The sequence below is a fragment of the Periplaneta americana genome, chromosome 6, assembly GCF_040183065.1.
Source record: "Periplaneta americana isolate PAMFEO1 chromosome 6, P.americana_PAMFEO1_priV1, whole genome shotgun sequence".
In the NCBI taxonomy this organism is placed as follows: domain Eukaryota; kingdom Metazoa; phylum Arthropoda; class Insecta; order Blattodea; family Blattidae; genus Periplaneta; species Periplaneta americana.
In genome coordinates this window covers 2,300,834-2,314,088 of record NC_091122.1, presented here as the reverse complement: position 1 = coordinate 2,314,088, position 13,255 = coordinate 2,300,834, and the positions used below count along the sequence as shown (strand labels likewise).

General features: G+C 34.1%; 1 protein-coding gene across 3 annotated transcripts in view; it reads right to left on the bottom strand.

Annotated features, from left to right (window-relative positions):
- Nucleotides 1-13,255, bottom strand: part of Mi-2 (chromodomain-helicase-DNA-binding protein Mi-2 homolog) — an 82,714-nt gene that overhangs the window by 27,962 nt on the left and 41,497 nt on the right. For 2 of the 3 annotated variants that reach the window (XM_069827294.1, XM_069827296.1), the window contains exon 11: nt 11,931-11,957. The exons of the other annotated variant lie outside the window; for it this stretch is intronic. In XM_069827294.1, coding sequence (XP_069683395.1) covers nt 11,931-11,957 — 27 coding nt within the window. The remainder of the gene's footprint in view (nt 1-11,930; nt 11,958-13,255) is intronic. 3 annotated transcript variants of the gene reach the window in all.

Genomic DNA, 13,255 nt, shown 5'->3' with positions numbered 1-13,255 from the left:
TTTGTATGCTTAATATAATGTATTTTTGTTAAACGTTCTTCATTTATTCATTTTTTACACTATACAATCATATTTTAAACCCCGCAAGATACGAAACTTCATTTATACATTCTAAATCAGTTTTGCTCGAAACTAGGTTTGCTATGAAAATATTTTTTTTTTATCCAATGCCACCAGGTTGTCTTTTCGACATTTCTGGTCTCCTCTCCTGGCTGTGGCTTAATTGTAACCCACTTCTGAGGTTAGGGCGCCTGGAAGGCGGAGTTACATTACCCCGATGATGTGATAGGATGATTATGATAATGTGGTGCCAGGAGAGGTCTTAAATCTAAACTTAACCTAAATTCCAGACCATGGACGAACACAGGAATAATCCCCTTTAAGGAAAAATTCCTGTGCTCTAACCGGGAATCGAACCCGGGACCTCATGAACTATAGCCAGAATCTCTGACCACTAGAATGCGAAAATACAATATGCGTTTATTGTTAAAATGCGACCCACTTTGAAATTGTGGAAATTTGAAGCTGCCAAGGTTTTTCTCCATCTATCTTGTGTTCTTTAATGACGCTGTTACTGCTTTAGAAACAGTTTGTAACACACCATGACGTAACTGAACAAATTATGGAACAGTTATCACAATTTGGGAGTATGGAAGCAAAATAACTGACTTTTTGTAAAATAACCATATGTTATCAATGATGATCACTAGGGGGCGGATGTTGATGACCTAAAAAAATCTAATCAATAAAATGCCGTTAAACTAATGGAAGAATGATATAATATTAAAAGAAAATGACATTTAAATATTATTCAAAGTACTCGCATCACAACTTCTTAAAAATTAGGCACCTTGTTTCAAAGACTGCCCTGCAATCTCGGAGAGAGGAGGCAATTTGGCTAAGATAAAGGAGAAGGGCATGCAACAAAATGAAGGGTTTTAAGGGAAAACCATAGATTTTAATGAAGATTTACAATGTGTTTCAATCAGGGGTGATTCATGTCAGTGCCTTCATTCTCTGTCTCCTCCTCCTTCCACTCTTCACTTTTGCTACCAGATGAGAGAGTGTGAATGACAAAACAAATTGTGGGCGCAGTGTGCATTCTTGCAATCTTTGCCTTAAAAATACTGTCTACTACAGTAGACATCTCTTCTGAACCATATTGGGGACACAACGTCTGTCCAGGAAACGGTGAAAGTTCCCGCCTTCCAAACATAAATTCTAAAGACACTCGTAACTGTAGCGGTCACAACCCTCACTTAAACTTAAGCTGTTGCCAAGCATTTTATATTATTTCCATTGTGTGAGGTGAAGCCTTCAGTGAATGAGGGATGGACTTTAGAGTCTGTTCCAAATCATAAAACTCAAGCTTCACTGTTATTCACTTATTCCGTAGGTAATTACTACTGATCTATTTGCTTATAAAAAGATTTAACAGGCTTATCTGTAAAGAAGAAAGTAAAATGCACTCTAAATGATCTAAAAGTTCTTCAAAGTATTAAAAATGACCAAAAATGTCAAAATAGTACATTATGCAACGAGCCTATAATGGTAGTAATTAAGACGGGAGTATGTTTAATGAAACGAGCGCAAGCGAGTTTCATAATTTTCATACGAGCGTCTTAATTACCATTATAGGCAAGTTTCATACGACTTTTTATGCTCGACCATATTTCTAACTTGAAATTATTCATTAAGTATTCATGTTATTCTTATCTGACTGGGGAGCGGAACTGACCTTGTGCAATATCTCGTAAATTGTGAGATGTGCGCAGACGCGAAAGTATTGATTTTTTCCAAGAAATGTCATTGACCTTGATATAATCTAGAGAGTAAAATAAACATTAATCTTCATATAACCTGGAAATTGATTTAGAATTGAAAAACGAGATGACAAATTGAATTTATTTGAATATTATTTACAATTAACGCTAATTATTATAGTAACAGAACATAACCTTCTGCGACAGTATTGGATTTCCAGCCTCCGTGACGTTTCGCTAGTTGTCTTTCGATTGCATATCCGAGAATAATGGATACTTGCACTTTCATATTGCTACAATGGTGTTTTCTGATTGGTGGAACACCTGAACTTTAATGAATAGGTGTACTTTAATGAGGTCCATTAAAGGGCTGCTACCAGGTGTATAATTACTACATTTCGGCATGGTCGAGCATAATAGTACATTATGCAACGAGCTATAATGATGGTAATTAAGAAGCGAGTATGGATGTTTATGAAACGAGCGCAAGCGAGTTTCATAATTTTCATATGAGCTTCTTAATTACCATTATAGGCGAGTTTCATACGATTTTTTATGCTCGACCATATTTCTAACTTGAAATTACCGGTATTCAGATGTATACATTTTATTTGTATCTGACAAGATCGGAAGTGACCTTGTTCTAGGTCGTGAATTGTGAGATGTGCGCAGACGCGAAAGTATTGATTTTTTCCGAGGAACAATAACGTCATTGACCTTGACGTAGTCCCGTTAAACTTGATAATATTATAATATTATAACCTTGATTATTGAATTCGACATTGAAAAACGAGATGACAAATTGAATTTATTTGAATATTATTTACAATTAACGCTAATTATTATAGTAACAGAACATAACCTTCTGCGACAGTATTGGATTTCCAGCCTCCGTGACTTTTCGCTAATTCTCTTTCGATTGCATATCCGAGAATAATCAATACTTGCGGTTTTATAACGGTAGAAAGCTGACTTGTCATTGGCTGAACACATGTAAGCTGAGTTATCATTGGCTGAAGACCTGTACTTTAATGAGTAGGTGTACTTTAATGACATGCATTAAAGGACTGCTACCAGATGTATAATTAGTACATTTCGGCATGGTCGAGCATAAAAATATAAAAATGACCTGTTAGTTCAAAAACGTAAAAAAATGCAATATAAAAAATTAATTCTTTAAGGTGATATTAACATAGAAAAGATTTCTATATTAATAGGCACCGTCCTAATGTGAAAAATAAGAAGACTTTTCATCAACATCCGCCCCCTAATGGTCAGTATGATCACATTGGAAGAATAAGAGATAAATCAATGCCTATCATTATCTGGATTGGAGATGAAATGTAATTTATCAGCCAGGGTTGGGTCTAAGCAGCTAAGATTTCCTTCCTACAAATAATAAGAATGTATGTTATAAATTTGAGTACTGTATTATAGGATCAAAGATGCCTGAACTGTGAAGTTACAAATTTCTCTTGCGTAGATTTTACTAAATTGACTTAAGGGGAGAGGATAGTGTTTTTTTAACTTTTTTCCTATTTGGTGTAAAATATTAATTTTTTGTATGTAGAGAGCTCATAGCTGTGGCAACTCAACCAAATAAAAATATTAAAAAATATATATATATTTGGGGGCCCAAATTTGAAAAAAAATATACTCAATGCAGGATTGTACTAAAACCGATATATCTAAACTGTTTTTAAAGATAGATTCAAACAATTTTTTGCAATGTATTAGTAAAAGAATGTTCTACAAACTGTCTGTAACAGAATTTTGATATTAGTCCCTATGTTTGTAAAATAAACAATTAAAATTTAATAACAATTTTCTGATTCCCTTTCTTGCAAACAAACGGACGTATTTTTTAAATAAAATCAATTAACAAAATTCTGTTACAGAGAAAAGTTTCCTAATAGTCTAAAGAATGTGTGTTCTAAATTTCATGCATGTATCTTTAATAGTTCAAAAACTATATCCATTTTTGTTTGGCAATGTAACAAAAAATATGAATTTACTGGAAACTGATAAAAGCGGGCGTGTGATTTAAAAATCCATAGCGCAGGAAGTTTAAAAATGAAGTCTCAACATCCGATAAGGGCACAAATACCCACAAAATGTTAAGCAATGCATTTCACACATATCAAAGGTTATTTTAAAGAAAAAAAAAATTTGAAAATGTAATTTACTGGAAACAACAATAAAAGTGGGTGAGTGATTTAAAAATCCATAACGCAGGAAGTTTAAAAATGGCGACTTAACATCCGATATGAGCACAAATACCCACGAAATGTTATGCTATGCATTCCACACATATCATAGAGTATTTTAAAGGATTTTTTTTTTTTTTAATTTACTCATTTTTCACCAAAAAATACCATCCTCTCCCCTTAACTCATTCTCCTCATCTAGTATTGAAATGCCGTTTCAGATATTATTAAATGTCATTTCACTCAGACCACCATAAAAACTTATGAATAAAGTTTTACTGTAATTAACTAATTGTACCTACAGACCTCAACTCATGTGAATCCTATGTCAGTAGACTCCAATTTACATAATAAAATAAAACAAGTCACAAAGTTGACACATACTTTCTCACAGACTTTACAAGAATTCAGTTCTTTTATCAAGCTGAGATTTTTACTTTTCACAGGATATTTTCTTAAAGCATTATCGAAAAAACAAACTCGAATTAAGACATTTAATGTATACTCAAATAAGATGAACTTGTATTCTCTAGATTGTACACAAAACCAGTGAGTGGTTTACTCATGTAACACTGTTTGCAACAAACGCTAATACTACAACAATGAAGCATTCTTTGTTAAGGGTAGTGATCATAGACAAATGCATTAGAAAACCTCCAACTCAATGTATGCGATCGAGAGACTATTGAAACATATTGTAAGCAAATGTTACTGCCAGTGGTGGCAAAACCGCAACTAGATCTCATCTCCTGTTACACAGCCCGATCGGTATTACAGGTATCCTTTACACCAACATTAGTATTACTGGTGGTGGTAGTAGCAGCAGTAGTACTTTTCTAATCCCCAGAGATACAACATGTAATGTTTTATCAGTTTAAATGCAATGCTCAACCATAATATGCAGACCACATGCGGTTTTTTGGTTTTACATATGAATATGAATAAAATTATGAATCAATTTAAGGGTTAAATCTAAAGCAAGGAGATGCACTATCACCTTTACTTTTTAACTTTGCTCTAGAGTATGCCATTAGGAAAGTCCAGGATAACAGAGAGGGTTTGGAATTGAACGGGTTACATCAGCTGCTTGTCTATGCAGATGACGTGAATATGTTAGGAGAAAATCCACAAACGATTAGGGAAAACGCGGAAATTTTACTGGAAGCAAGTAAAGCGATAGGGTTGGAAGTAAATCCCGAAAAGACAAAGTATATTATTATGTCTCGTGACGAGAATATTGTACAAAATGGAAATATAAAAATTGGAAATTTATCTTTTGAAGAGGTGGAGAAGTTCAAATATCTGGGAGCAACAGTAACAAATATAAATGATAATCGGGAGGAAATTAAACACAGAATAAATATGGGAAATGCCTGTTATTATTCGGTTGAGAAGCTTTTATCATCCAGTCTGCTGTCGAAAAATCTGAAAGTTAGAATTTATAAAACAGTTATATTACCGGTTGTTCTGTATGGTTGTGAAACTTGGACTCTCACTCTGAGAGAGGAACAGAGATTACGGGTGTTTGAGAATAAGATTCTTAGGAAAATATTTGGGGCTAAGAGGGATGAAGTTACAGGAGAATGGAGAAAGTTACACAACACAGAACTGCACGCATTGTATTCTTCACCTGACATAATTAGGAACATTAAATCCAGACGTTTGAGATGGGCAGGGCACGTATGGCACGTATGGGCGAATCCAGAAATGCATATAGAGTGTTAGTTGGGTGGCCGGAGGGAAAAAGACCTTTAGGGAGGCCGAGACGTAGATGGGAAGATAATATTAAACTGGATTTGAAGGAGGTGGGATATGATGATAGAGACTGGATTAATCTTGCTCAGGATAGGGACCAATGGCGGGCTTATGTGAGGGCGGCAATGAACCTCCGGGTTCCTTAAAAGCCAGTAAGTAAGTATATGAATAAAATGGTTGAACATTAAACTGAAAACCACCGACAAACATTCCCCCTGCTACCTGATCTGTTCACATCAACATCCTGTGTCTCTAATATTCAAAACTGCCCTGACAGTGATATAGCTGAGTTTGCTTGCTGTCACATGACGAGCAGATATAATCATACTAATGTTTTAAGAATGAGTCACTCCCAGCAGTTCCCACATTGTCAACCAATCATCTCTCAACAGTAAAAGAGGACTAGGGCTGTCTGTATGTCTATTTCACATGGCTGTCGTAATTCCAGTACCTTCATGCCCGTTTATTCTATATTTTATTGCAGTACACCATAGTGCACCATAATAGTACATTATGCAACGAGCCTATAATGAAGGTAATTAAGAAGTGAGTATGGATATTTATGAAACGAGCGCGAGTTTCATAATTTTCATACGAGCTTCTTAATTACCATTATAGGCGAGTTTCATACGACTTTTTATGCTCGACCATATTTCTAACTTGATATTATTAATTTTTGAGCAATGTCCCGTATGTTGTGAGATGTGCGCAGACGCGAAAGTATTGATTTTTTCCGAGGAACAGATGTCCACATTGACCTTGCTAGGCCATAAGAACCTACAGAGATAACATTGAAATTAAATTAGACATTGAAAAACGAGATGACAAATTGAATTTATTTGAATATTATTTACAATTAACGCTAATTATTATAGTAACAGAACATAACCTTCTGCGACAGTATTGGATTTCCAGCCTCCGTGACTTTTCGCTAATTCTCTTTCGATTGCATATCCGAGAATAATCGATACTTGCGGTTTTATAACGGTAGAAAGCTGACCTGTCATTGGCTGAACAGTTGTAACCTGAGTCATCATTGGCTGAAAGACCTGACCTTTAATGAGTAGGTGTACTTTAATGACATGCATTAAAGGTCTACTACCAGGTGTATAATTACTACATTTCGGCATGGTCGAGCATAAAATGTCTTTAATGTCTATCAAAACACTGAACACAATGTTTGCTTTGTGAGAAAACAATCTTAAAAACTTTTTTCTCTGAACATCTAACTCACTGAACATTTAATTTCAGCTGGTTTTTCAGTACAACTGGCAACACTGCTAGGCCATGTGACGTGACAACTATCAGATCTGCTGACTCATTCTTTTAATAACAACATAGTAGTGAATGACGATTTTGATGAAATAATGCTTGTACACACAGGGAACATTGTAGAAATGATGACCAGATTTCACTTGGCCTTAAATAGTCTAAATGTGGTTAAATATTGGTACAGATTTGGTTTAAACACCGTCTATGGAGTAGAATACAACACGCACGTCCATAGTCTCAGAGTGTGGTGGAATCAAAGCAATGTTAGATGAACATGGGAAAGAAATTTAAGACAAGATTTTTCTCCTTAAAAGAGACAATGAGAGAGATGTCACGTGACACTGGCAGGCATCTCCAAGAATACCAGATGAAATCTATTACAGCTACTAATGGAACTGGCACTATCAAATATCTAGGCCACATGGTGAACCCAGATGGAGGCTTCGTGGCGGTGCTGGTGTTGTGTACATAATGTCTCATGTTTTTAGCGATATAATTTTCAAAATGTATTATATAAGCTTTATTATATTGTGTATTTTTCTGGGTAAAGAACATAACACTGTCATAAGAAACATATTATGTACAAAAACAATGAAGAAATAACTTAATCAGGAGACCATGTTTAGAAATTAGCAGGCTTTGAAAACTTCTAAAACAAGAGAACATCAGGCTTTGACTTAGCAACCATAAAATTATTTCTTCATTAATTCTATACATAAGGTTTTTATATCATATGTCCTTTACACAGAAAAACATACGAGACTTTACTGAAAGTAAACACGATATTAAGAACATGTACAGCAGAGAGTAGAGCTTCGTTTATCGCCGTAAATTAATTCCACAAAATTGTGACAGTTATCGAAACTACAATAATCGAGTCATTTGCATTTCTATTATAATGAAAATTAGTTCTGAAAACGAAAACACAGTCAAATACGTTTTAACTTTGAACAATGTTATGAATTGCAAGGAATACCAACAGAAAAGCTTCACTAAATGCTACAACACTAAAATAACGAATTCCGTTTTTGTTTACTGAATATGACATTGCAATTAATAGCTGACTCGCTTTTAAATGTCCACATCACAAGGACAGTGGTTTACAGCAAAGAAACAATAAGCTCGTAACCAACAAAATATCTACATTTCGGTAACTTCATCCAATGAAACTAATGTGAAATAAACATGAATGAAAAGTGTTGCTTATTACAACATACAGCATAGCCACTGTACTCACAAAAATGTAGGAAAATCCGCACGTGTTAAAATGTTAGATACGCATAGAATGTGACAAAGTTACTGTCTTCCTCCGTCAAGTTTAGCGCTGGACCTGAGGTATTCTTGCCATCGGTGCGGGGGGTTGCAGGTAGATTCTTTTGTTGCTACAGACAAGCCGAGCCGAGCGGAGTGGGAAGTATTAATCGTCCAAAAATATGCAGTCTTCAGTTTGTAGTAGTGTGTGAATATTTCATATACATATTGTTTACCTAGGCCTATATGGTTTTGTTATTAATATATTAAATATATTGTAGCAATTTTTGCTCAAACGTCTCCCTGATGTCAGCTATGTTAATATTATATGAATTACTCATATTAAATATTTCACCGTTACAAGTCATTTTTAAGGAAACATGCTGTGGAAAAGTTTTTAGTTTTATTCTATTGGAATTTTAGAATATGTGTGATTGGTATAGTGAAAAACAGATTCCTATAATGTCATGCGAAAGTCATTTGTTGGTGGTATCTTAAAACACAAATCAAGTAATTTTACTTCTCAAGTAGTTCAGCAGTACAGTATATTTAAATTGATTACTTTACAAATTTAATTCAATTCTACTAACCACTAAATTTTACAGTATGATTCTTCTTTTCATTTATATTATTGTAGTTTTATTATGATTTTTCTTTTTATTTATTTTATTGTATTTGTATTTCTGGTGGTGTGATGGCCTTAACTTCATCAGAATAAATAAATAAATAACATTCTCTACAATACTTTCCTTCTCTGAACACGTAAGTTCGAATGGTTGTATCTCTATCTCGCCAAAAATACATTAGAAAACTAATAGGCATACTGCTCTCATAAATTGGGCGAATGTTTTCAGTATGATTGTACTTCCTTCTAGACTGCCGCTGTCACTGTTCCCTCCCACTCCAGTACCGCACTAGACTAGTCGGAACCGCATTCCTCTCAGCACTAAACTCCTCAGAGGATGACAGTAACTGGAAGCTACAGAGGGGTCCCATGGATTTGAGAAACGGCAATTTGCAAAATAAATGTATTTTTTCTTATGTGAATCAAAATTTGTAGGCCATTAAATTGCCAGTGTTGAATTTCACACTGAATACCCTCTTCAGTTGAAACAGAGGTGTTAAATAAAATACTGCTGCTATTTAAAATGGATTACTGGAGTTCTGGGGCCTGTTTCACAATGTTAACAAATTATAAATTATATATAGTGACCGGATTTTTATGTAATATCAAGGTGTGAAATATGTACATATTTATGTAAGAAAAATAAGCTGAATATGTACCAAAATATGTCAAATCATGAAAATATTTGATATCAATATCTGGCAGGTATAGGATAGGTAAGACTCTCCAGTTGTGATTTCATAGAGCACCCGACTTTTTACCGCACACTTGACACATTACTATTTTTCCATCTGTAGTGAAACCTTCGTCCATCGCAATCCATGATTTTATTTTTGTCGTTAGGGTTGAAGATACAGGGGCGATTTTATTAGTTAAAAGCAGTAGATGAACTCACTTGCACTTTATACTGTAAGTACTAAAACTAGAGAACTGAGTGAAATGAATGACACAACAGTACTGCAAGCACTGTTTCGCTTTACTGGATTAGGAGAAAATAAGAGATGTGGGACACATGCATTTTAGCTGCTCCCTGTAAGAAACAAAGTACCTACTAAAACCTCAAACTATAGGCATTTACAAACTATTGTTTGCCTGGAACTAAGGACGTTGTGTTTCGTGCCGAAATATATCTTTTCTTGGGTAGGTAAAAAGGCCTTTTAAATCTGTGTATTTCAAATTTTAAACTTCCCTAACAGAAGTTTTTTTTTTTGTTTTTTGTTTTTTTTTTTTTTTCCTTTTAGAGAAGTAAAAATGAATAAACTACCTAAATATGTAGATTTACGTAATACCATAATATGTAATGTGGGGTAAATATGTAAAAATATGTAGTATCAAATTTTAACATATTAATGGTAATTACAAGATTCGTAAAGATTTGTTATTTATATACGGTTAGGTTGAAAGGAATATAATATGTAATTACATAAAAATCCGGTCCCTAATTATATATCACAAGTAAAAGATTACAAATGCTTGTTTGTAAACCATGTTTCACAATGCAATCTTATTAATTTGTGAAGTTTGAGGAGCTTTACAAAATCAGATAAAGAAATTTATAAATCGGAGTTGTCATTATGCAATGTTGCCAGCGACAGTTTACGAAAAATTGTTAAGGAACAGAGCTAAAGTTCTCGTATTTTATGAATGAACATCTTTATATTTTAACCTAAAATAGATTCTATAAGCGCGCTAAATTATATTTCAACAATAGAAGTTATAAAATATCGCCAAGAAACACTTAAAACTATCCAAACTACCCAATATTAAGAATGCTCGAGTTGTGTGATGTGAATGGTAAATCAGATTAATACATTTATTGGTCTACAATTTATGTTCATCATGGCAAGAAACAATTGCCCGGGTTCGAATCCCGGTCAGGGCAAGTTACCTGGTTGAGGTTTTTTCCGGGGTTTTCCCTCAACCCAATACGAGCAAATGCTGGGTAACTTTCGGTGCTGGACCCCGGACTCATTTCACCGGCATTATCACTTTCATTTCATTCAGACGCTAAATAACCCAGATGTTGATACAGCGTCATAAAATAACTCAATTAAAAAAAAACAATTGCAATTTTGACAGAGAAGTAGTTCTTTCATTGCCATGGGACTCATTTCAAACCTTCTGTTATATTCATACAGTGATATGAATGTTTGTCAATTCTTGGCCGGGAAAATAAATATTACATCTTCTATGATTAAATTCAATATCTTCATCTGTCACTGGACTGCTAAATAATATTACAATACCTCTAGTTTAACTGTTAATAGTGTCCAGTTACTCATGAAATAAATTTAATAAATATGCGTTTATTTCCTTTGTGCATAATTTGCTGCAATTTGAAATTTTACACACCTAAGAGGCAGAAAATGTAATAGCTTTCATTGATTCTAGTTCACGTTAACACTTAGTTTAAAAAGAACCGGCATCGAAATGGGCCGTCTAAGGTACATAACCTTTTTTAAAAATTTTAACACTTTTAATGTGTCAATTTTAATTTTAAGTGATAGCTTTACAAGTAAAATTCACACATTTGTAAAATCACTCCTTTGTTCTGAAACAAAACACTTGTAAAGTATGCAAAATTCATCTGTAAATATTTTACTTCTTTTAAACTCAGATTGCAAAACAGAAGTTTACAATTTACAAACAAAATTTACAATTTACAAAAATAAATTGTGAACATTATGAAGCAATCCCCTGAAGTGGCTAAGTCATCTTGTGCCTTCAAATAACAATCAAGATCATAATCAGGCACATGGCTAGATGTTCGAGTCTGTATGGATGTTAGAACATGATCTGGCAAAAACTATAATTAACAGAATTTCGACAATTAATAATCTAAGTGAATACGGAATAATGGTGACGATAACTGAAGCTCCACTGCAGTGAACATGGTACCAACCCTCTCCGCACTTTCACATTTGAGTAGTCGCATACTGAGCTTAGAATTTAAGACAAAAATTTGCTGACAACAATGTCCAAAGGTTTTGTGTATGCAAACGATCTAGCTTTAAGAAAACTGTCTGTATGTAATCTAGTTTCATAGAAATCACTCACAAAAATTCTGCCAGGTGACTGGATTTTCTGCAACATGTAAAAACAAAGAATTACACAGAAAGTACACACATCAGTTACTTTCTCTGTTGCTGTGAAAGGAATAGCCTTCAGTTTTACTGTGATTTTGCTTTAAATGGACAAGAGAGAGAACTCGCTTCAAAATACCAACTAAACACAGAGGATAAGCTGCATAACCTCCACTAATGCTTCAAGGAGATGAATTTAGCTTTCGTGAAAAGCGATTTTCCTCGACTTTCCAGTCCTACTGTCTGATATTACTAACCAGTATTCATGTATAAACACAAATGCCCATATTCCATTGTGATTGGTTTAGATCTTGTGGAAGATAAGGCCACTTTATACTACCCAACTTGCATTATGACGACAGTACAAAATGTCTGAACAGCTGGCTGTCCATGTGAATGTGAAGGCCCTTACAATATGTCAGGGTAGATCCACTCGAAAAGAAAAGACCATGGTCCAACAAGAGCCTGGTGTAACTTGTGAAGGGATACCACCAGGGGATAAACAAAGATGACGTAATTATGACATCTTCCACTACATCTGCTCTGAGCTATATTGTGTGATTACATACTGATAATTACCACTTGGATACAATATATAACTTTATATAATATACTAGCCGTACCCGTGCGCTCCGCTGCACCCGTTAGAAATAAATATAAAGTAATTACTCATTTATCTCATTAAATATCAGTCCTATCAAAATTTTTCGAGGAATAAAACTTATCGAAAATTATTTTTAAAGAAACTTTTGTTATGTAAAATTTTTCACAAAAATCAATAATAAGCGAGATATTTCGATTTAATTCAGGCCCCCTTATAACCCCCCTTTTAAATAATGTATTTTGAATGTCATATAGCCTAAAATCCAAGTTACAACGAACTTAATTTATATTCCAATTTTCATCGAAATCCGTTCAGCCATTATCGCGTGAAAAGGTAACAAACATACAAACAAAAATTTCAAAAAGCGATTTTCGGTTTCAGGGTGGTTAATTATATATGTTAGGACCACTTATTTTTGGAAAATCGAAAATTACCAGAAAAATTTCGGCTATAGATTTATTATTAGTATAGATTATACTTATGTATATATGTATATAAAACATGTTGTTGTTGTTGTTGTTGTTTTCTAATGCCAGGTGTTTGACAATAAAGTCATTTGACCTCTTGCACTCCAATATTTTTCAAAGATATTATCATGGTCAGCCATTGAAGCACAGATTTTGAGGTGTTCCGAATCCATTTCTTGGTTTGAGTTGCACAATGGGCAGTTAGGGGACTGATATATTCCAATTCTA